The sequence below is a fragment of the Xenopus tropicalis genome, chromosome 5, assembly GCF_000004195.4.
Source record: "Xenopus tropicalis strain Nigerian chromosome 5, UCB_Xtro_10.0, whole genome shotgun sequence".
Classification (NCBI taxonomy): Eukaryota; Metazoa; Chordata; class Amphibia; order Anura; family Pipidae; genus Xenopus; species Xenopus tropicalis.
The window spans coordinates 117,526,833-117,550,171 of NC_030681.2; the positions used below are offsets into that span (position 1 = coordinate 117,526,833).

The 23,339-nt window shown below is 38.0% G+C and overlaps 1 protein-coding gene across 18 annotated transcripts in view; it reads right to left on the reverse strand.

Moving 5' to 3' along the window:
* The window catches only part of mbnl1 (muscleblind like splicing regulator 1), a 124,342-nt gene that overhangs the window by 24,548 nt on the left and 76,455 nt on the right, over positions 1-23,339 (reverse strand). For 10 of the 18 annotated variants that reach the window (XM_004914451.4, XM_004914453.4, XM_004914454.4 and 7 more), the window contains 3 exons: positions 5,962-6,132; positions 2,605-2,805; positions 267-551 (listed from right to left, as the gene is read on the reverse strand). In XM_004914451.4, the coding sequence (XP_004914508.1) occupies positions 267-551; positions 2,605-2,805; positions 5,962-6,132 (657 nt within the window). The remainder of the gene's footprint in view (positions 1-266; positions 552-2,604; positions 2,806-5,961; positions 6,133-23,339) is intronic. The other 8 variants (XM_031902346.1, XM_004914459.4, XM_004914456.4 and 5 more) reach the window with 1 other exon arrangement.

Here is a 23,339-nt window from a genome sequence, read left to right on the forward strand (position 1 = left end):
GCAGATGAAAAAAAGAAAAATGGAAAAGGAGAAAAGGGGTCTTATGTCATTTGAAGCGATAAAAATGACTGCTTATGTATTTGATTTATGGACTCCAGATGGAAAGAAAGAGTAGGATGAAAAGATTAGTGTTATAACAAGAAAGGTTATCACAGAATAAAGTAAGAGGAGCCAGCACACTGACTGTGATTGCAATTTATTGTAAGCCTCTTCTGTGTAGAAGATAGAAATATTATGGCCTACTTGCCAAGGTGGAAAACACTCGCCTTTCTCTTCTGGGACCGGGGGTCAAGTCCAGCCTGATGTCCTAAGTGAAATGAGTTTGCTGGTCTCAGTTCGGTTCCCAGAGGGCAGGAGTCCACATCACAAAACCACCACACATAATTTGGAACAATTGGCAGTCTCTGCTCAGGAGAGGCCCAGGACTGAGCTGGCATGGAGACTGAACTACCTCTCACCCATAAAGAGGGTGCTCCCTCCACATCGGGGCTGAGGTCATTGGTTGGGCAACGCGGGGAAGCTCGCACTGCAGCTGCCTGATTGTAGCTGGCCTGTGGATAAAAAGAGGACTTCAGTTTCCATTCCAGCCAGTCCCTTAACCATCAACAAAATAAATCTGCACTCAATACCTGTTCTGCGTTCAGAAAGTCAATTCTCTGGGATACAAGGAAGCTGACCCAAATAGAAAAACCAAAAAGAAAAATGATGCAAATCTCGTAAAATCAATATATTGGGACGATGCCATTAGACAAGTGGCAAGTTGTTTAGGAACTTTATCTGAGAGCCTGCATCTTCCAATTGCAAGTTGGATGTTTAGACATAAAAGTAATATGAACTATTACAAGGCTTGTGATATTTTTGTTTTTTTGTCTAAAAACACAATTATAATGCCCATCTATCTTCGTTTGCTTTAATTATTTATTTTGTGCCAATATTATTTATCTTTCTGTCTTCATTGATCTTTCTATCTGCCTTTCTTTCTCATTCTGCCACGCTGTGTGCAGTCAAGATGGCTCAATTATATTTGTTTTGTTTATGTAAACATGTGAGAGCCACTCTTTCCTCCTGTTCATGTCTGTTAATGCTTGGCAAAATATTTTTTGTTCTGCCAGTTTTATTAATGTAATGTAAGAAAAGTGAATTATTTAGATAATCTGTATTGCTTTTTCTGATCAGTCTGTTATGACTCCAAAATGTTTTTATAAAGGCTTTGAAGAAAGGAAAGTTTATTCAGGTAAAAAGTACACAACAGAATATGAACAAAAGTTAATAGGAATTTGTAGCAGTAGTGAGTATATCAGCAATATTGAATTTGGATTCACTGGTTAAGAATCAAGGTTAAACACAAAAACAGTTTGGTTGTCAATTTCCACTATGTAAAACAACATGACTGTAGCCAAATGAAGAGCTGCCTAAATGCATTTGTTTATCTAAAAATAGAAAGGGCTTCCAAAAGCTTGAAAAAGTTATGGCTGGGATGAAGAGAGAAACTAAAGGGCAGTAATGAACAGGCCATATTGGGAGCCCATGCAATAATATGTTCCATTACATATGAACATACCATTGTGCAAAAATGCACAAAGATAAAAAACACTGACCATTCTTACCAGCTTTTAGGTGGAATGTAAATGTACTTTGCTGGGTCAATGTGCAGTCTGAAATAAATGTCTAAGAAATTCCACTATAATTCTTTATGATAAATGTAGCCTTTACAGAACTCTTATATAACCAAAGTTGGAAATGAACCCAATAATTGAATCATAAAGGCATTCTAGAGAATAAAGTATAAATGTATAAATGTTTACCTTTAGTAAAGTATTCCTCAATTGTTGCTTTGCAATCATTGACATCAGTGGATAGAAGCGAGCAGGCATTGTGAACAAAAAACCACTAATATTATCATATCACCCTTTTGTAGTTGCACAAATTTACTGTATGTATATTTACATACAACTATGAGTATGGGTTTATGATTACATTGTAAATATTGCAAATATGTATGCAGGTAAAAACAGGATCCCATGGGCCAATGAGATTGGCCACATTACTGCAATGACAATGGCAAATTCATTATTATGAAACCATCCCCAAGTCTCTTGCTCCTCCTACAGGCTGAAGCTGTAGATTGGTATAGCCTTTAGAGATTGGAACCCAGTGGATTGACTGCCTTAACATCATTTATTTTGTTAATATAAATAGTTTCTTGTCTAATTAAAATATATTACAGTAGCCATATCTTCATCTGCCAGCAAAAGTATGAGTTGATAACTTTAGCTCCCAAACTCTGTTTTTTGTACACTATAAAAAGTATGTCTCTAAGTAGAAAACAATGAAAATGCTGCTGCCCTTACCACTGGGAATAGCAGATACTAATTAGGTCATTAGAAATAACTTGTTTAAGCAATTTCTTGTTAAGAAAAGAAAAGACAAATGATGTTATCTTGCGTCCAGATAATTTGCAGAACATTTTTTATATATATATATATATATATATATATATATATATATATATATATATATAGATATATAGCTTTTTTTTTTACTAAAGAGAAGTGACACAAGCAGGTGTGCCAGTCCTATTGAATTAGTGAATTGCCTCTTTACCTCTAGTCTGTCTGTTCGCATTAACTTCTGTGCAGCTGCGGCTGCAGCTGATGGAACTGCCACTCCGGGATTTCCTGTGACAAGCATTGGCGTAGTAGGAAGAATTTCAGCTGGCATGAGACCTGGAGAAACTGGTCCCAGGTAGGGGTTAAAGGCTGCTGTTGCACTGGTGGCTAGGCTTGGTGCGACTGAAAACATTGGCTGAAAAAAAAAACATTAGAATAAGTCACTTAAGGCCAGGATAAGGGTTTGTCTTTCTGTAGCATAATCTGCATAATACTGTTATGTACATACATTTAATTTGGTTTGTTATGGTCACAGAAATGATTGTTCAATCACAAATATATACAGCACAAATCAAACAAGGAATTAACTGTTAGTAAACTCTACCTAAACTGACCTCAATGATAACCAATGCAGGATGTTATAATTTACAGATGCTATATACATTCTTTTAATTATAATTTATTTCTGCCCTTTGGTTTTACACAGTCACAGTGTAAAACTGTAACATCTGTTGCAAGTATTAACGGACACTGGTGATTCCAAAAGTACAGATCTCCTTCAACAGTTTATGGAAACATCAGTGCCATCCTGTAACCCACATAAACTTCCTTCCATGTACAGCATCTGTTCCTACTGAACTCTGGTGGGCATTTCTTCCCACTGCATGCCATGTACTTGATAACACCCATACAATATGCCAACCTTTTATACTGAAGGCAGTAGATAAGATAATGATTTACATTTATTAACTGAACCCATGCAAAAGGGTTTATAGTAAATGTTAATTTTGTGTAGCAAAACAAAGGAAAATTCCATGTCTAGCAGCAGCCAGTTCTCCTCCAGGTCTTTAAGTACAGTCATTGAAGCATTTCAGGTGATGAACACATGACATAGTGAATTATGTCACTGACACAAGTTTTTCTTTCATTCTTATCTTCTGATTAACTCTTGACTTGAACTGACAAATATAAATTGTGGAAAACATTCAGCACTGTAGGTCTGGTCTTTATGGTATAATTGGGAATATGTGGCATCTAATTGCAAATGACAATTTATGGATCCCACCTATTAGGTTGATGCCAGACACACAGATATTTTCGGCAAGCGGAAAAACGCTTGGCGAAAATACAGCCCTACGCCTGCTACTTGTGCCTGCACGCTAATGAATGAGATACACTCGGGTGCAGGCACATGTAGCCGATATACGCATGAAAACGCGAGATAATGCGACTTTGCATTATCTCGCGTTTTCATGCGTATATCGGCTACATGTGCCTGCACCCGAGCGTATCTCATTCATTCGGGTGCAGGCACAAGTAGCAGGCATAGGGCTGTATTTTCGCCAAGCGTTTTTCCGCTTGCCGAAAATATCAGCCCTACGCCACGTCTGGCATCAGCCTTACCTGCACGTTATTAAAAGGTGTTTAGAATTAGCACCTTTGAATGCAAGTGGCATATGGGGCTTATATAGAGGGTTCTTTTGTCCAATTACTGTACTCTGCACCTTGCACTAGATGCTTTGGGTGCAAGGGTACAGGGGTACAGAGTACTGTGCATATTGGTCATTGATGGGTAAAAGTATGTTGTATTACCCTGTATTAGAATCTCTAGAGCAGTTGTTGTCTGACATTTTCAGTTCAAGCCCCCTTGGGAGTTTCAGGCTTTAGTATGGGTAACAGTGTACAGGTATAGGATCCATTATCCAGAATGCTCGGGACCAAGGGTATTCCGGATAAGGGGTCTTTCCGTAATTTGGATCTCCATACCTTAAGTCTACTAAAAAATTAATAAAACATTAATTAAACCCAATAGGATTGTTTTGCATCCAATAAGGATTATTTATATCTTAGTTGGGATCAATTACAAGGTACTGTTTTTATACTACAGAGAAAAAGGAAATCAGTTTTAAAATTCTGAATTACTTAATTAAAATGGAGTCTATTGGAGACAGGCTTTCCATAATTCGGAGCTTTCTGGATAACGGGTTTATGGATAAGGGATCCCATACCTGTATTAGCAATTTGAAATGTCTAAAACACAAGAGCTTTGGGACTTTGCCCTAATGGATATGATTCGCTCCCCTTAGTACTCAGCCACATGAATCCAAGCGTTGGTAATTTACCTCTATACAGTTTTGTACCCAGAGAGAGAGACAATTACCAAATTTGCTCAGAACAACCCTTTGGGATACAAAGCCATATGGTTCTGCTAGGTTCCTTGCTAACTTAAACGAGCACCCAGATGCATTAAAGGAGATGTCAAGGCTAAGTTTTAAATTAAGTCTAATGCCAAGGGCGCCTTACCCCCACCCTAACCGCATACGTACCACTCCACCACTTCCTCCTACAACCCGAACCGTTGCATTATTCCTTTTTCTGTTTCGTGTTTCACCCGACGGCCATTTTGACAGGTGAAGTCATCAAGAGCGTGCGTGTATGTTACAAATGCACATGTGTGCCTAGCCCCTCCTGCTGATCTCTTCAAGGATTTTTTTTAAGTTTTTTTTTAAACAAGCTTTGTTAACACGCACAACCGCGTTAACGAAGGGCCGGTACTGACGGCGCATGTGTTTAATAAGGCTTGCTACAAATGCACTTGCGTATACGCCAACACACCAAAGAGTGTTGTCTGGCAGTCTGTAGGCAGCGGTTTGTGAACACTGATAGCCATGGAGCACAACACTGCTCAATTATTCAGCACTCAGAGCCACAGCTATAATAAGGTACTGTTCTGCCCTTTATACACTATATTAAATTTTCATCTAAGGGGTTGACATGTCCTTTAACCCTTGGGATGAACCCATAAATAAAAAATAAAATAATAGCGATAACATTATAAAATACATTATCAGTAAACTACAGGTTAGAAAACTAAAGCAAAGCTTAGATTGGTGCAATTGATGCAGTGGCAAAATGTATTTCCTACATTAGAGTCCCATTATATGTTCAGACTGCTTTTGGGTTACTGGCAGGCACACTTTGATCTTACAGTTAAGTTTTGTGTAAGTTCAGCTATATCTGTTGTCCCAAGGGCAGCTACTTTGTGTCTGTTTCTGGTATTTCAAGAGCTGGCTGTGGAATCAGAAAAGGCATCCTCTGTTTAGGAACTATATTGCTTCTGTAATTGAAAGTTGATAGCCTCCCTAAAAACTTTAATTAGGCATTGTTGCTGTAAGATCACTGAGTGATGAGATGCGCTCAAGGCATGGGTGAATCACAGCTAATTACTCAATACACACCGGACACAGAGAATCCTCATAACAGCTGCCACATGATTCGAACACTTAATCAGACAGCATTCTATTACACTTTCTGTTTTACTCAAGAGATTGAACGTGGTCTTTGGACTTACCACAGGTTGTATCTGAGTGCCAGGGATCATAGCATTGGCAAGCTGCATTTGTTGGGCCAGCATGGCCATATTCTTTTGTTGAATTAAGTTATTCCTTCCATTTATCTCTAGCTGTGTTTTTAAGTGTGGAGGAGGATGGAGATATTTACAGTTCTCTCTTGAACAACGACCCTAAAAGAAAGAAAGACAAATGATAATGAATATGAAACCATGTACAAACAAGTCTGACCCCAAAAATATACATATAATATACCCCTACTAACAAAAATATTATAAGGATATTGGAAGTCTCAAAAGAATTTCAGGATCATATACAGTATTTTTATATAATACAGTAACAGAATCAATTGCAGTACAAAGACCTGAAGGGAATAGAGAGTTGTGTTTGAAAAAAATGTAACGCATTTCAGATCCATACCCTGGAGATTTTGGATTGCTTTGTTTAAATGTTAAAAACCGTTTAAATTTAGGTAATTTGCACAATAATCTCAACGTAAAGGAGAAAGATACAGGCATGGGGATTAATGGATAAACACAGTGCAAACGGATATTGTAAGTGTTCATCATGTTTAATTAAGGGATATCCCAAATGGTCACATGTTATATGTTTTATTAGTTTTTCATTATATGCAAGATTTAAAGCAGTCTGACACCTTGAACCCAAAATGAGACACAGCAGAGTGCTGAACACATTGCGGAAATGTATATATATGTGAATTTCCACATATTTTCTCCCCTATTGTAAAAGATAAGGATGAGTTGCAGAAGAGTTTCTTATAAAGGCATAAGGCCAAAGGATGAGTACTTCTAATATCCTCATATTTTATAACAGGGGTTCATTATTTATTATAATACACAAGTCTCTGTAAGATTTATTATTATTCATACTTCAAGCTTAGGTGATGTAAAAAAATGTGAGTTCTTAAACGCATTTGTGTTGTATTAAATTTTTTTGAAAAAAGCACAATTGAGGAGAAAATAATCCTTTTCTACCAATAATAGTAAATCAACTTCTTTATGTTCACTTGGGGCTCAATTTACCAGTGAACGGCAAACTGACACATCAGCTCCAATAAATGCATCGATTTGCTAACACTCTTCTGACAGCCAGCTAAGTGCTGATAAATGAGGGGGAAATTTGAAATGCTGGGAATCCTTCTGGATTCCCCAGTTATAGAATGATAAATCTGCCCCTGAGTTTACAATATTGAAAATTTGTACAGAAAAAAATAATAGGAAAAAAAATATTGGGCTTTTTGGCAGGCCAAAAAACGTGGGAAAAAAAAAAATATATATATACACAGTATATAAATATATATATATATATACACAGTATATTAGAATGTAAACTCTTGTAAGTAGGGCCCTCTGATCCTACTTTTACATTTTGTTCAATTATTGTAAGACCTTTACTTGTTATAAATAATATAAAGTGCTGCATAACTTGCTGGCTCTATATTAATAAATGATGATGATAAATAATATTTTATTACTTAATTACTCCACTGTGAGAGGGTCCCTTCGTCCAGGCTAGGATTTTATGCATATACTTTAAAAGTGTTTCATATGCTCCACACTACAGCATAATGTTCCACTTTATTTTTACATGTGTATGTTTTATATATTTTATATCCTATTGAATCTCTGAAAAGTAGAGATTATAGGATCTATAATCTGGAAATCCATCATACAGAAAACTCAGACATTTCTTATAGTGTTCTACTGAAACAAACAATTCTTCATTTGTTGTCTATATTATTGGACACTACCTTGTAGTTGATATTTACCAAGTCAGCATAAATCCTTGCTGTAAATAAAACAATCCTATTTGTTTTTTTTAATGTCTAGTTATTCCTTAGTAGCTTAAAGATGCTTTATCTGTTAGAAACCCATGGTTCCAAGCATTACAGACAACAGGACCCATTCCTGTACAATATATATATATATATTTAACAGAGACTAAACCTGAAGGTATCTGTAGATACTGGGGCCAGACAACATTACTTCTGTGCCGTGTACCCTGGAGAGACCTGTAACCGTTGATATGAAAATGCACAGACTACTTTATCAGATGTAAAGGCACCTTGCAGAAGTGTGTGAAATGAAGCCAATGGAAAAGCTAAGCTTTCCCACATTCAGTATCAGAGCATATACTGTCTTATTCCCTATAAGTATATGTTGCACTAACCTCTTTAGAAATAAGCAGGATATGTACATATCTGCCCTATTTCATTATTCTTTTGCAATATATGAAAGGTTTCAAAGTGCAGCACAGATCATTCTATTCTACAATGTAATCAATCTATTATAACAAGCACAAAGTAAGCACATTTGCATTTGAACCTAAACCATCTTGAAAAGAGCACTGTTAATCCTTATAGGCAACCATACCAACAAGAGATTTCCAAGGAAAACATGCACAATCATGAGCAACATTGTTTGCATTAGCTGGCATAACATGAATCATTTTAACACAGAATATTTTGCAAAAGGATTCTGTAATTATGTACAGTTTTGCTTGATGAACTGCAGTGACAGCAAGGGAAAGTGATTGGTTGACGGACTGGGATAAAAGAGTTTTCTTATGGTCACAGAATTTAATGCTTTTTTACATTTCTTTTTTGGTGTTGTTAATTCATGCTTAAATGTAGATGGACATTAACTGCAGTACTGTATGTCTTCCTACATCACCATTCTACCCACATGTACAGGAATTCCTATGACCCTGAGAAGCTTGCTATTCAAAACGAAAACAAGTGGAATGCTCTTGAAAACATCAACTACAGATTATCTGTCAGTAAAACATCCTTGGGCAGAGAATTCCATAATTCTCCAACTTTCACATAAAAGAATACTTTTCCTTGTTTAATATAAAAGCTTTCCTAGAATGACATCAAATTACTTTTGCATTCCTGTGATTAAAATGATTCACTGACAGATTATGGGACTCATTTACTATTGTCAGGGGCAGGCAATAAACGTGACTATCAGTGCACAATTAAGTATCACTTGTGCCTTACACTGAGGTTGCTCTCCTTGCCATTGTGCCTATAGCACCTTTACTAATTAATTCAGCGCAAGCCACAAGCAGGGTTATATAATAAAAGGTTCCACAGTTCTAACCAACCAATCAGCAGGTAGCATTTACTGATCACCTTTTTAAAAGCTGAGTAAAAAGTGCTAAGAATGAGCCCAAACCGCCATGTATTTTGCCATTTGCCCCTCAGTTAGCAATAAAGGTGCAGGGGTAAAGACCTCCACTTTTCTTATAAATTCAGCAGTGCTGCAGGACAGGCTGGGAGCAGTACATGGGCATTCCCTTGGACACTCCAAGGTTAAGCATCATTCAGATAGACAAGCTAAGGTGAACCAATGGATGCAAAATGCAGTGGGGCTGTGCACCTACCACCTGCATATGGCTCTAACTCACAGTGCTGCTCCCTTTGCTGGATCCAGCATTAGTGTAACATTTAGACCAGTGATCCCCAACCAGTGGCTTGTGAGCAATATGTTGCTCACCAACCCCTTTAATGTTGTTCTCAGTGCCCCCAAATCAAGTAGTTATTTTTGAATTCCTGACTTAGTAAAAAACAAAATTTACTACCAAATAAAGCCTCCTGTAAGCTGATAGTGTGCATAGAGGCTACCTTATAGGCAATCTTAGGCCTTATTTGGCACCTCCATGAACTGGATGCTTCTGTTGCTCCCCAAGTCTTTTCCATTTGGCTGTGGCTCATGAGTCAGAAAGGTTCGGGACCCCTGGTATAGATTGTATGGACATACCCCTTAGTGCTCTGTAACTGAGCACTAATGGGCATGATTTTGCACACCTTAATGCTCTGGCAATTGCAAAGGGCAATTAGATAAATGATGCCCATAGAGCACAGAACACAGATGTGCAAATGAGCCCTGCTCACTTACCAGACTTTTTGTGTGGCAGGATGCCACGCAAATTGAAGTTTCACATGGAAACGGAAAATGTAGAATCAACAGCGCTGCCATGCTGGTACTAGCAGAAGGAGTTTTGAGTACAGCATTCTAGTACTGAAGGAGATCATAATTTAGTGGTATGAGTGATAATTTGTAGCCTGAACAGTTCATTAATTCAAAATTTGGGAGAGCAGCTGAAATAAAAGAGTGACAGTGACTGCAAAGCCACTAAACATTTGATCACAGACTAATGGCAGCTGCTTCAAAACGTTTATCAGTTTTTCACTTCTCATGATGGCAGCTGAAGAGATAAACACTCCTCAGTATTTGCTTTTTTTTCTGTCCAAACATTTCATTTTCATCTGCCACGAGCAAACAGAAGGTATCCGATATGAGGAGAAATGTAGTGAAAGCATTAATCCCAGTGTCCTAATGCTTTCTCTTGTCTACAGGGCCAGCCAAACATTATGTTATCAGCAAGAACACAAAAAGAAATGCACTTAACTAAAATATGGATGACAGAAGTAAGCTTGGAAAGATGCAAATGGAAACATTTCCATATTTCAGGGAGACAACTTTATATAAAAGTTAATTATTTTTTAACAAAAGTTTAAATTGGAAAGGTAATGCCTTTTATCCTTAATTTAGACTTCTAATAGATGTCAACTTCTCACACTCTAATTATACTTCTGAATGTAGCTTTGCCAGTAGTGTATCTGCAAGTACCAGAGATATAATTTTAGGATACCCCTGGCTATGTTATTTATATTCTATCGACCCTCAGAATAGCAATCTATGATATCAAATGAGGTCGGTCTGTACTCTGCAACACTAAGAGGAGGTTATGAAAGGAACAAAATGAATGTAACTGATAGCTAACAGGCAAATAACTCATTTAAGGGGAAAAAGGCTTTATTGTACCATTAAATAAAGATGTGAAGATGAACATGCTGACCATGGCAAGGGTCAAGATAATGCCAGCTTATGGATGCTCTGAATCTTAATCAGCAGGAATGTGAAAGTGAGAGGGAAGGCACAGACAGCTATCATATGATGTTTTTCTTCAGCTATCACATCAACAACATTTAGGCTGAAAGCCCAGCTCTGCTAAACAACCAGCCTGTGTGTAATTAAATTAGAGCAGCATTATGTCTGCAGTGCTTTAAAGCCTGCTCTTGGCCACAGCAAAGAAGGCTGCATTGACTCTCACAAGACCAATTTGATCTCAGCTGGGCCTTGTTCACTCTCACGGCCATCTAAACTGTGCTTATTCTGCGACTGCAGTTCAGCAATACTTTGCTGCAAGGTTAATTAAGAAACTGGGGCTTATATGTAATATTAATATCTGCTCCTATTGTTTTATTTAGAGTAATGATTTCTGTTATTGTTTCTATTACTTGGTAAAGCAGCTACTAGTATTTCTGATTACCATTAATATTTATTTATATGTTTGGGGGTGCAAATAAGCTCATGCAGATTTTAGGTTAAAAAATAACACTGGTCTCAGAACCTCAGAAACTAAGATATATGTAAGTGTGGTGCTGTGTAATGATGTACAGGTATGGGATCCCTTAACCCAGAAACCTGTTTTCCAGAGAGCTCTGAATTACAAAAGGCTGTTTACCATAGACTACATTATAAGCTAATAATTCTAATATTTAAAAGTGATTTCCTTTTTCTTTGTAATAATAAAACAGTACCTTCGACTGATGGTAAAAAGGCTGCATGTTCATATTAGTGGCAAAACTCATTGGGTTTATTTAATGTTTACATGTTTTTAAGCAGATTCGGTAAGATGATACAAATTACATAAAATCCCTAACCTGGAAAATCCCTGTTCCCAATCATTACAGATCCTATACCTGTACTAGGTACAATAGCAATGAACCTAAAGGAGAAGGAAAGGCTAAGTCACTTGGGGGTGCCAAAATGTTAGGCACCCCCAAGTTACTTTAATCGCTTACCTTGTACCCTGGGCTGGTGCCCCTGTTAGGAGACAACAGCACCAGCCCAGGGTAGCTGCTGCGCTTTCTCCTTCCTGCTTCGTTTTGCCCATGACAGGCGCATGCGCAGTAGAGTGAAAAGCCGACTTCTCTGTTAAAGTTCGGCTTTTTCACTCTACTGCGCATGCGCGAGCGAGCGAACAGGTAGTAGGAAGCACTGCAGCAACCCTGGGCTGGTGCTGTTCTCTCCTAACAGGGGCACCAGCCCGGGGTAAGAGGTAAGCGATTTAATCACTTGGGGGTGCCTAACATTTTGGCACCCCCAAGTGACTTTGCCTTTCCTTCTCCTTTCAGCTGTCCAGCTTCTGAAAAACTACTGCTCCCATCAACTTACCCAAAGAGGAATCCTGGGGGAAAATGCTTATCTTTTTCATAGTAGTGTCCCTTTGGCAAAGTGGCCAAAAGAGTGGCTTTTTCCCTTGATATGTCCACCTAAGGTGAGTATTATTAGGCTGATTGACTGTAGGGCTAACGATTAAATTACAACAACAGGAAGAGAAGCCATCGGAGCAAGGACCACATTAATGAGCTGATGCGGTCCTCGATCAGATGGAAAAATTAAACCTGTCCAATCAACATCTGGCCAATTTTCACCCAGATAATGGTCAGGGCAGGGGCGAACAAAAGGCTCCACATAGGCAGATAAGCTGCTGAACTGGTCTGAAGGGCCCAAATCAGCAGTTTAAATCTGCCTTGTATAGCCACCTTAAAATTAGCATGTAAAAATGTAGCTGAAGTCTGGGGAAATTTAGAACTGAATTAGGAAATACCCTTTTCTCATCAAATTGAATCTAGCGTGTTGATTTGTTTAGGAAAGAGGATAAACATCATTAGTTTTTGTTTTTACTTCTTTAAAAAAATGTGTCTACATTAAAGGGGTGGATCACCTTTAAGATACAGAATGTCCTATTCCTAGTAACTTTGCAGTACGTCTTAATTTTTTTTTTATTATTTGCCTTTTTCTGCCTCTTTCAAATGGGGGGGGGGGGGTCACTGAACCCAGCAAAATTGCTCCCTGAGGCCACAATTTTATAGTTATAGTTACCTTTACTTATTGCTACTAAGCCCTTTACTTTTTCATATTCCAGTCTCTCATTCAAATCACCACCTGGTTGCTTGGTTGTTAAGGTAAATAAGGCTGAAATACCAAACTGGAAAGCTGCAGAACAAAAAGCTGAAATCCACAAAAATCCGCAAGTTGTCTTAGAATATCACTGTCTTCATCATACTAAAAGTTAATTTAAAGGTAACCACCCCTTTATTTAGAGGCAAAGTGTACTCTAAACAATGCCTGAAGGGCACTTACCAATGATGGAATGATATAAAAACACAATCGGGCTGCTTTGTGGTACCTGTTTATTGCATTTGAAAAAGAAGTCTCTAAATATGTTGTCCTTGCAGTGTTGCTTTTGTTTGATGTAACCATAGAAACACCAATAAAATACACTCCCAAACATGTTGACTATTTGGGTTATAAACAAGTCACTTTCAAAGGACGTATTACGTTATTATTCGTGCATTTACTGGCATCACAAAATGAATAATGCAATAAGGCAAAGAGGATGCATAACAATAAACATCTTGTAAATGTTCTCAATCACAGCATGTTACACTTTAAACATGTAAAGGTGATTTGGTTACATTTTTGGTAAATTTTTCCTCTTTCTTTATTTTTAGTTTTTTTAACTGTTTACCTTTCTATTTTACCTTTCTCTAGCCAGATATGTAATAGGGTCTTTATTAATATAATTATAGCTTACCTTTTTATTATGACCCTCTCCCTAAAGCTGGCCATACACGCACCGATAATATCGTACGAAACCTCCTATTGTTTCTACCTCCTTATCTGCTGTTTCAGCCCTGAACGGTGTGTGGCGGATCTGACAATGTTTCGTGCGACCGATGGTCGCATAAAAGATCGTCAGATTGCCACGTGTGTGGCCACCTTAACACTCCCTAATCCTTTGGCAGCCACTGAAACCTCTGCCTAGTTGCTAAGGTAGGTGGTACCATAATAACCAAATAACAGTTTACATTCCAAACTGGAGAACAGCAGAACAAACAACTAAATTATTGAAAAACCTAACAAATAACAAAAGACTAAATAGAAATACCCTTATTTACAGTATTCTAAAAGTTAATTTCAAGGTGAACCTACTAAACATGCACACCTTTTATGTCCTGCTGTTCTTACAAGCCTGTAAGAGCTTATGGATCTCTGCATCTCTGTTTTTATACCACCATATCACGTATTGATCATAGGGCAACAACATATTACTTTCTGTTGCCAAAAATGTAGGAGCACTGATATTTTTTATGGCTGAAACTAATATTAGTCTAGTAAAAAGAACATTGACAGTGTAGAATTAGCAATGCCAAACCCATGATTAAATTGATGAATTCAGAAAATATGTCTATGAAGATTTTCATTCATCCAGGTCATGGTATATCTAGTATAAATAAATTTAAAGCAACAAGTCCAGTTGCTTTAAATTTATTTATACTAGATAATTCAGAAAATAAGTTTTTGAAAATGCAAATACTCAATTGAATAGCCTGGTTATGAAAGATTCATTGTTTCCAATAAAGTAAAGAGCCCATATGTATGAATAAAAGCTATTGTTATGCTTGGGTATTATTCACCTGCAATTTAAAGTCAAATCTGAAATAATACATTAAAGACCAAATTCTTCCCAGAATAAATCTAAGGAAGTCCTGAAAGGGAGGAAATGAAATGACTGGGTTCAAAATATATATAATATATAAATGATGTTCACATGGCCTGTTTGAAGTCCTACATGTAACACAATATATGATGCTGCAGAAAACAGCATGGACACACTGATGCATGATTCTTACAAGCTCCTGCCAGACAGCTTGTGATAAAAAGATCAGTACCCGTCCACAATGTAAAGCCAAGGCAAAGAGTTCCCATACACATGGACTGTACTGTAGTTGTATATACCTTGAAAGGCTGCAGTTAAACAAAAGCATTAACTGTCCATTGACATGGCCCCTAGAGGCATGACATCATGGTGAGTGAAGGAAGCTACCCAATTGAGACTCACTGCAGAGGTCTCTGCAAATAACACAAATGCAGGGGTTTTAAACTCCTCAAGTGTACATGGTTATCATTGTAAAAGTATCCCAAAAAATATCCAATAAAGAAAACCCATTCCAACTTTAAGGCAATTGCTTTCCGAAAGTCACAATATTTATGTGCTGAAAAGTTTGTAAAGCCTTCCATGTCTGGCTTTGGAAGCCTTCCATAGGACTCAATGGTTCTTGACAGATCAAACCTGGCGAAAAGATAGCCCTGAGGAAATGTTACCAAAGCAGTAAAGAATTCCGAAATGTTTGTAGTCCTTATGCAAAATGCAATATATTAGTGGAACTTTAACGAAAACCACAGAAAAGTTGTGGAATTTTAACTAACTTTTTGCATACATTCCAAAATGTTTTATAAGTTAGAAAAAATAGTTTTAGGCCCCTAAGTGTAGATGAACTCTATGCAATTAGGACTTAATATTAGGGCAGGAGCTTTTTAGCCCTTTAAATGTCATGTGCAAGTGCAAGTGTTTGTAACCCTACATCTCACACTATCCCACATACCTCCCAACTGTCCTGATTTTCACTAGACACTCCCTCTTTTGACAGCTCAGCCCACAGTCCTGGATTCATTCTGAAAACTCCCTCATTCCTTTGATCTCCTGCACTGAACATGCACTAAATGCTAAAAAAGATGCAATGTTTCTAAAAGTTAACAGGCTACACCTGCACTTAGATACAATTGTAACTAATAAGCTAAACAGGTCTCTTGGGGGAACTGAGACTTTTAGCTTAAAGGGCCATTTCACCTTTATTAGCAAAACTGTAATAACACGTAAAACAAGACCCCCAAACCCCCAGAAATATGTTCAAACTTTACATAATCTGCCAAATTTTGTAAAATGGCATTTAAGGGGTGTGGATGCAAAAATAGGCATGGTCAGAAAATTTGTGCTGCGCTACATGCACCATTTCTTTTAGTCCCCCATTTTTCAAACTGTATGATCCCATCTGTAACCTTTGTTTATAGTGTGAAATGTAGCCTGATTAATTCCTACTTTTGTAGCACAGGGAGCATGGGAGCTCCTAGTTTCCATAATTCAGTGTCTGGCTTCTGTTTCCAAAAGGGGAACACTTTGGGTTAAAATTTGTATATACGCTGTACTTCATCATTACACATTTTTTGCTGTAATTACACAAACAATTACCAGTCCTTTAGCTGCGCCCCTTTATCGTTTGCCAGATCTTGTTTTTTAGTATAAAGATTACATGTTTTTCTAATTAAGTACAATTTTCTAAAACTTTAATAGATGGCAAAAGTGACTGCAGTTTGCACTGCACTTTCTGCATGGCTCTTAATTTTTTAAGTGTTCTCTTGATTAAACAATGCATTGTGCAGAGCACAGAAAACACATCAACAAGTCTTCTTTGGGCTGGCTGTTTGTTCTGCTAAGATTGAAAAAGATTATATTTGAACAATCTGTCTGTTTGTACTATATCCACATGATTGGATGCTTGGCTTACATCAAATTAATTGATGTAAACTGTTAGTAATAGGCAGAAGAGGCACATACCTAGGCAGAGCTATCAACCAACCCCATGTCATGAGGCAGATAATGAATCAGTCCTGTTTTTAAGGCTTGAATTCCTCTTCACACTAAATGATAATGTAACACTTGTTTGGCTAGGATATGGCCAAACCCAGGCTAGTAGCATAGTGTAGAGAATGTGTTACATGCGACCCTTAATTCTTAGGCATGGGCCTCCGCTAAGTGGGAGATTTACTATGGAGCTGAGGGTGTAGTTGAACTACAACTAGCTGAGGTTGTGTGGTGCAGATGGTATAAATGGACACCAGAGGATTCTTATGGTGAACTATAATACAGATTTATTGGTCCAAGACACAGATGCTATGCAGGGTTGTTATATACTCACAAGCAGTTGATATGCAGAGGTAGTAGCTGGGGGTCCCAAGATGGATGCCCTTTACTGGAACGGATTCCTACAGCCAACGGTGGTTCAGGGGTAAATACTAGCCTGAATCCTTTGTCTTAACTGTGGTCCCTACAGCAAGGCATACAGAGCCTGGGGTAGGCTAAACCCTTAGTATCTCCTTTGGTGGGGCTAATGGCTGCCCTTTCTAGATAAAGCTGACTATGCTCACTTCTCCTAGAGAGTGCTATTAAATATTCTGCTTTGCTTATTTGTCCTCATTCACGGGGCCCTGTCCCCGACTTATCCAGTTGGTAAGTGTTCTTTGGATCAAGGTGGCTTACTGGGGCCTGTTTCTGCACCCAGGCTCAGAGGGAGCTGTGCTTAGGAAGCAGACAGGCAGCCAAAGAGGAAGCCACTCCTCTGTGCTAGACACTATATCAGTCTGCAGGGGGAGTGGTCAACCTGACTAGACCTATAAGGAATATAGTTACATAACTGAAACCTGAGTATAAGGGCTCTGCCCAATAACAGTACAGACTGTGAAGAGGTAAGGGTAAAGCCAAAGGGAGCTTAACCCTATGGGTCCCTACAATAACATGAAATATGGTCTCAAAAAGGCCTGGAGTGGATCATTATCTCCCTCTAACAGAGGTGGCTGACAGCTCTAGGACACAGTAGTGGTGGTGTGGTAGTCATGTATTTCTTCTGTCTGCCCAACCCTATTTCAGGGTCCTGGAGGATCTCTGTTTTCATCATTCTCTCCACTCCTTCTACTTCATTCTCCAAGAAGATAACAGGTTGCCTTGGGGGCCATTCTTGGCCAGTCCCTGGTTTTCTCCATGTTATCCACTATGCACTTCCTTTATACTCAGTTAACCCTGACTGGACTGAGGCAATAATGTAATAAAAAGTTAAACACTTGCTACAACACCTACAGCAATAAATCAGCAGGTAACATTTACTGCAAACATCTTGTTGTTGCTGAAGCTGGGCAAAATATGTGCCTGTTATTTTTGCCAGTGGCATGCCATTTTAACCCCCCTCCAACATAATATTCCCGCACCATTGGCAAATGATGTCTATTTCTAACCTACAATATTGCAAATGTTTTAAATTTTTCACAAATTATTTGTAAAGCTCTTTCTTTATACTTTCCCAGAGAACAAGCTTTTAACTGAATATCTATTTTGGTATCTATTAATTTAATACTGCTAAGCTTTAAATAAATCTGGGTCATTGAAATACTTCACATGTATTATTAAATTAAATTACATTCAACATTCTATAAATTAACTTGCATAGCTTCTGTATTTTGTGTTTTTTAATTCCTGGAACCTCATTTCATTGGTGCTATATTATTGCAATAAAACTAAATGTAGGTTGTAGCTCCTTAGCTATAAAGCTAGACTGGACTAACACATTCTGTCCAGTTTAATCAAACAGAGCTGACTGCCCTAAAATCCCTGGTTGACAAATAAGCCTCATTGTTGCAAAACCTACAGTGGTGTGAAAAACTATTTGCCCCCTTCCTGATTTCTTATTCTTTTGCATGTTTGTCACACAAAATGTTTCTGATCATCAAACACATTTAACTATTAGTCAAAGATAACACAAAATGCAGTTTTTAAATGAGGGTTTTTATTATTTAGGGAGAAAAAAAATCCAAACCTACATGGCCCTGTGTGAAAAAGTAATTGCCCCCTGAACCTAATAACTGGTTGGGCCACCCTTAGCAGCAATAACTGCAATCAAGCGTTTGCGATAACTTGCAACAAGTCTTTTACAGCGCTCTGGAGGAATTTTGGCCCACTCATCTTTGCAGAATTCAGCTTTATTTGAGGGTTTTCTAGCATGAACCGCCTTTTTAAGGTCATGCCACAACATCTCAATAGGATTCAGGTCAGGACTTTGACTAGGCCACTCCAAAGTCTTCATTTTGTTTTTCTTCAGCCATTCAGAGGTGGATTTGCTGGTGTGTTTTGGGTCATTGTCCTGCTGCAGCACCCAAGATCGCTTCAGCTTGAGTTGACGAACAGATGGCCGGACATTCTCCTTCAGGATTTTTTGGTAGACAGTAGAATTCATGGTTCCATCTATCACAGCAAGCTTTCCAGGTCCTGAAGCAGCAAAACAACCCCAGACCATCACACTACCACCACCATATTTTACTGTTGGTATGATGTTCTTTTTCTGAAATGCTGTGTTACTTTTACGTCAGATGTAACGGGACACGCACCTTCCAAAAAGTTAAACTTTTGTTTCGTCGGTCCACAAGGTATTTTCCCAAAAGTCTTGGCAATCATTGAGATGTTTTTTAGCAAAATTGAGACGAGCCTTAATGTTCTTTTTGCTTAAAAGTGGTTTGCGCCTTGGAAATCTGCCATGCAGGCCGTTTTTGCCCAGTCTCTTTCTTATGGTGGAGTCGTGAACACTGACCTTAATTGAGGCAAGTGAGGCCTGCAGTTCTTTAGATGTTGTTCTGGGGTCTTTTGCGGCCTCTCATTCTTGGGGTAATTTTGGTTGGCCGGATACTCCTGGGAAGGTTCCCCACTGTTCCATGTTTTTGCCATTTGTGGATAATGGCTCTCACTGTGGTTCGCTGGCTTTATAACCTTTACCAGACTGATAGATCTCAATTACTTTTGTTCTCATTTGTTCCTGAATTTCTTTGGATCTTGGCATGATGTCTAGCTTTTGAGGTGCTTTTGGTCTACTTGTCTGTGTCAGGTAGCTCCTATTTAAGTGATTTCTTGATTGAAACAGGTGTGGCAGTAATCAGGCCTGGGGGTGACTACAGAAATTGAACTCAGGTGTGATAAACCACAGTTAAGTTATTTTTTAACAAGGGGGGCAATCACTTTTTCACACAGGACCAAGTAGATTTGGAGTTTTTTTTCTCCCTTAATAACGTAAACCTTCATTTAAAAACTGCATTTTGTGTTCAATTATGTTATCTTTGACTAATAGTTAACGGTTTTTGATGAGCAGAAACATTTAAGTGTGACAAACATGCAAAAGAATAAGAAATCAGGAAGGGGCAAATAGTTTTTCACACCACTGTATATGATGACAGGGCCAAAGTTCAGAATATATTCATTCAAATAGGATGTGATGGGATCAGTGCAATTGGAACATTACCATATGTGAATAAGCTGCACTATATCCAGTCTAACTGGATATCTTCTGAATAAAGAAATGGGCATTACAAAGTTCAAACTACGCATGGACAGATTTAAATTACATCCCTTGTTGGATATGAGCTAAAAAGGGTGAGAAGCAATTCCCAAAGAATAAAAAAACATATCTATGCCTGCTTTGGTTACTATCAAAAGGTACACCGACAACTACATAGAAACAACCCTTAGGTAACATCTGCCATGACTTGCTGGAGTAAAAGACACATCATGCTGCCTGTGAGAGGGGGTTGGCACAGACTTTATTTTACAGTTTTCCTACAGCATGTTCTAAAAGCTTCATTTCATCTTACCAAGCACCGAGCGTTGCTAACTGCTCTTATTACTAACAAACTACCTGACACATACACAAATGTGCTATACAAACTCATTCCTATAAGATTAACTTCAGCTTCAAAATTACACTTCCTTTACCAGTAAACTAAATGCAGTAAGAAAACTAACTATGTGTAAATAATATGGTTTATTTCTTTAAGTAGGTGTTAAACTATATTTAATGTTACAGACAATTCTGTAAGGTGATCACAGATATTTCAACTCCCTCGTATCTGTCAGGAGTCTCTCTGATGGCCCATTTTAAACTTTTTAGTTGGTCTTTTTTATTTTGTATAGTTTTTTAAATGATTTGCATTCTACTTCTGCCTCTTTCCAGGCTTCATATAGGGTTCAGTGACCCCGACAGCCAAAAAACTATTGTTCTGTGAGACTACAATATTATCGTAAATGTTTATATTTATTTTTCTGTTCAGATCCTCTCCTTTTCATCTTGCAGTCTCTCGTTGAAACCATTGATGGTTGCAACATGAACTGGACCCTATCCAAATAACTGCTAAAACCCCAAACTGGAGAGCTGCTGGAAAAAAAGTCTAAATTTATCAAAAACCACAAAACATAAAAAAATGAAAACTGCAATTTTTCTTAGAATATAATTGTTAACATAATCTGAAGGTGAACCATCCCTTCAAGTCCCTCTTCCCGGTCTCCCGCAGTAACAGGTTCATTTTCCACTGTCAGTAATTTGCACCTGAAACCTAACTTATCCGCTCCACTGAAATGCATAGAATCATCACACAAAGTCCTGATACTGTCCAAGTGAAGCAGGGAGCACAGATGCGAGTTGGAACGGTGACAGGGTAGAATGGGGGCAGGGTGGAGCCAGGGGTATGACAGCTATGTCACAGATACCCCCAATTACTTTGAATCCGTGTTGGCATCTTTCTAACCATACTTTCCGCAAAGCATTCCTTCTCTGGAGATCTGCCGTAATATACATGAGAGAGTGCTATTATATGACTTGCCAAGGCATTCTATATAGACACGAGAAAAATAGCATCACTTTGGGATCATAACCAAGCTGCAACATCATTGTTGTTGTAAAAATGAAAACAATAAACTTTACTTTTTATTAAAGGAGAACAAAAGCATAAACCACTGGGTGTGCCAAATTGGTAGCCACACTTTTTACCCTAGGCCAGCTTGCCCACAATTCACCCATTTCCTAAATATCCCTTGCACCAATTCAGTGCATACTACATTAAGCTCATGCACCTGCCCTTTGCAGTGCAAGGGATAAATGGTATTGGGGATAACATGGAAGAAATGAATCCTAGGCTGATGTGTGTGTTTTTTTTAAAAAATGATAAGCCAGCCCATGATAAAAATGTTGAGATTTTAGTCACTGGCAATCACTAACTGGCTTTAGGATTTTGATCTCCGTTAGAAAACAAATGAAACATAAGTCCTGCATACTATAAGCAATATATTCCCTTAAAACTATTTTGTTTTAAATTCTGTAAAATATATACAATAATTAAAAACAACTTAACAAGCTGTTGGAATATTTAGAAACTAAGGAGAGGAATGTAAAAGGCATGTTCCTTCAACACATAATTGCATTCTGAGCACGTAATGCTCAAGAGACCTTGGGTGACATTGTTTCTTATGATTTCACTGAAAAGACAAGAAGCAAAGCTTGATAGAATATCAATAAAGGTCCATTAGCCTTTTTAGAGAGACAATAAATTACAAACAGTTTTGACACCTCTTGGCCCTCCACCATTGATAAACATCTTTATTTTCTTTGAAGCAGTCAATATATGTTCTAGTAAAGCTACAGGGCAGCCATACACATAATATACCCTGTAATATAGAAAAAATATCATGAAGTAAATTCATATAGCAGAAATGGGGGTAAGCAGAAGAGACACCTGCCTAGGGCGATGGAGGAACGTATGGTAGGGGCCTACCCCTACTCCATGCTCCCTTGTCATTGCCCTCGCCCCGTAATTACATGGCGGGGGCAATTACATCCCCCACCCCCGCAACGGAACTTTGCATGCGTGTGCGAGTTGGTTCAAGGGTGTGATGGCCGACCGATGGCAGACAGGTTTAAACTGACCCTAGCGAATGTGACTTTAGACTGTAAGCTCCACTAAATCATTGTACCACCCCTCTACCTCTATAAAAACAATGATTATAAGTATTTCTATGCTTTAATTATATCTTACCCAGTGCTTTACAGAGGAAATTTTAAACTTTAACATCATAATCCACTCCAGTAACACATTTTAATTTCCCAGCTATAAATTTTAGGAAAACTTCCTTGTATGACATTGCCTTATGGGCTTTCAAAGATCCATTCAACAGTGATTGAACCGCCTCATTTAATTATACATTAAGGGTGTGGTGATAAGTCTGGCACAGAAACATTTTTTGCTGGCAATAAAGCAACCATTCATTTCATCCAAGTGATAGCGATAGGGCCACAATATTCTAAGCCACATGGTTACGTGAAGAAAAAACACTCATAACAGGGCATCTGTATAATCTGTAAATCCACTATGGCACTGTTAATGGTACTGTAACATTGAGAAAAATATCTATACTCTCTGTGTCTGTAGAAATGTAAGCTTCAAACTTTATCCATTTTGTAGATACTGTATACCGTACATCCTGAAAGAACCAGAACTTTTGCAATGTATGAAAACTCTCCCTATCCCATTTTCTGAAGTCATTACATTTAAGGAGCTGCTATTTCTCCATAGATTTCACATGCAAAGCTGTATTTATTTGGATCCAGACACAGTCATGTCTATAAGATATCAGCCAGAGCCTCATGAAAGATAAGAATGTGTTATTTAAAAATAAAGGCATAATGAAATAAAAGGGGCTTTAGTAACTCCTGTGTCTGAATTGTAAGGCACTGCTGAACAATTCACCTACATGTAAATTACATGCAAAACTTAAACTGGCCATTCATAGGAAAAAT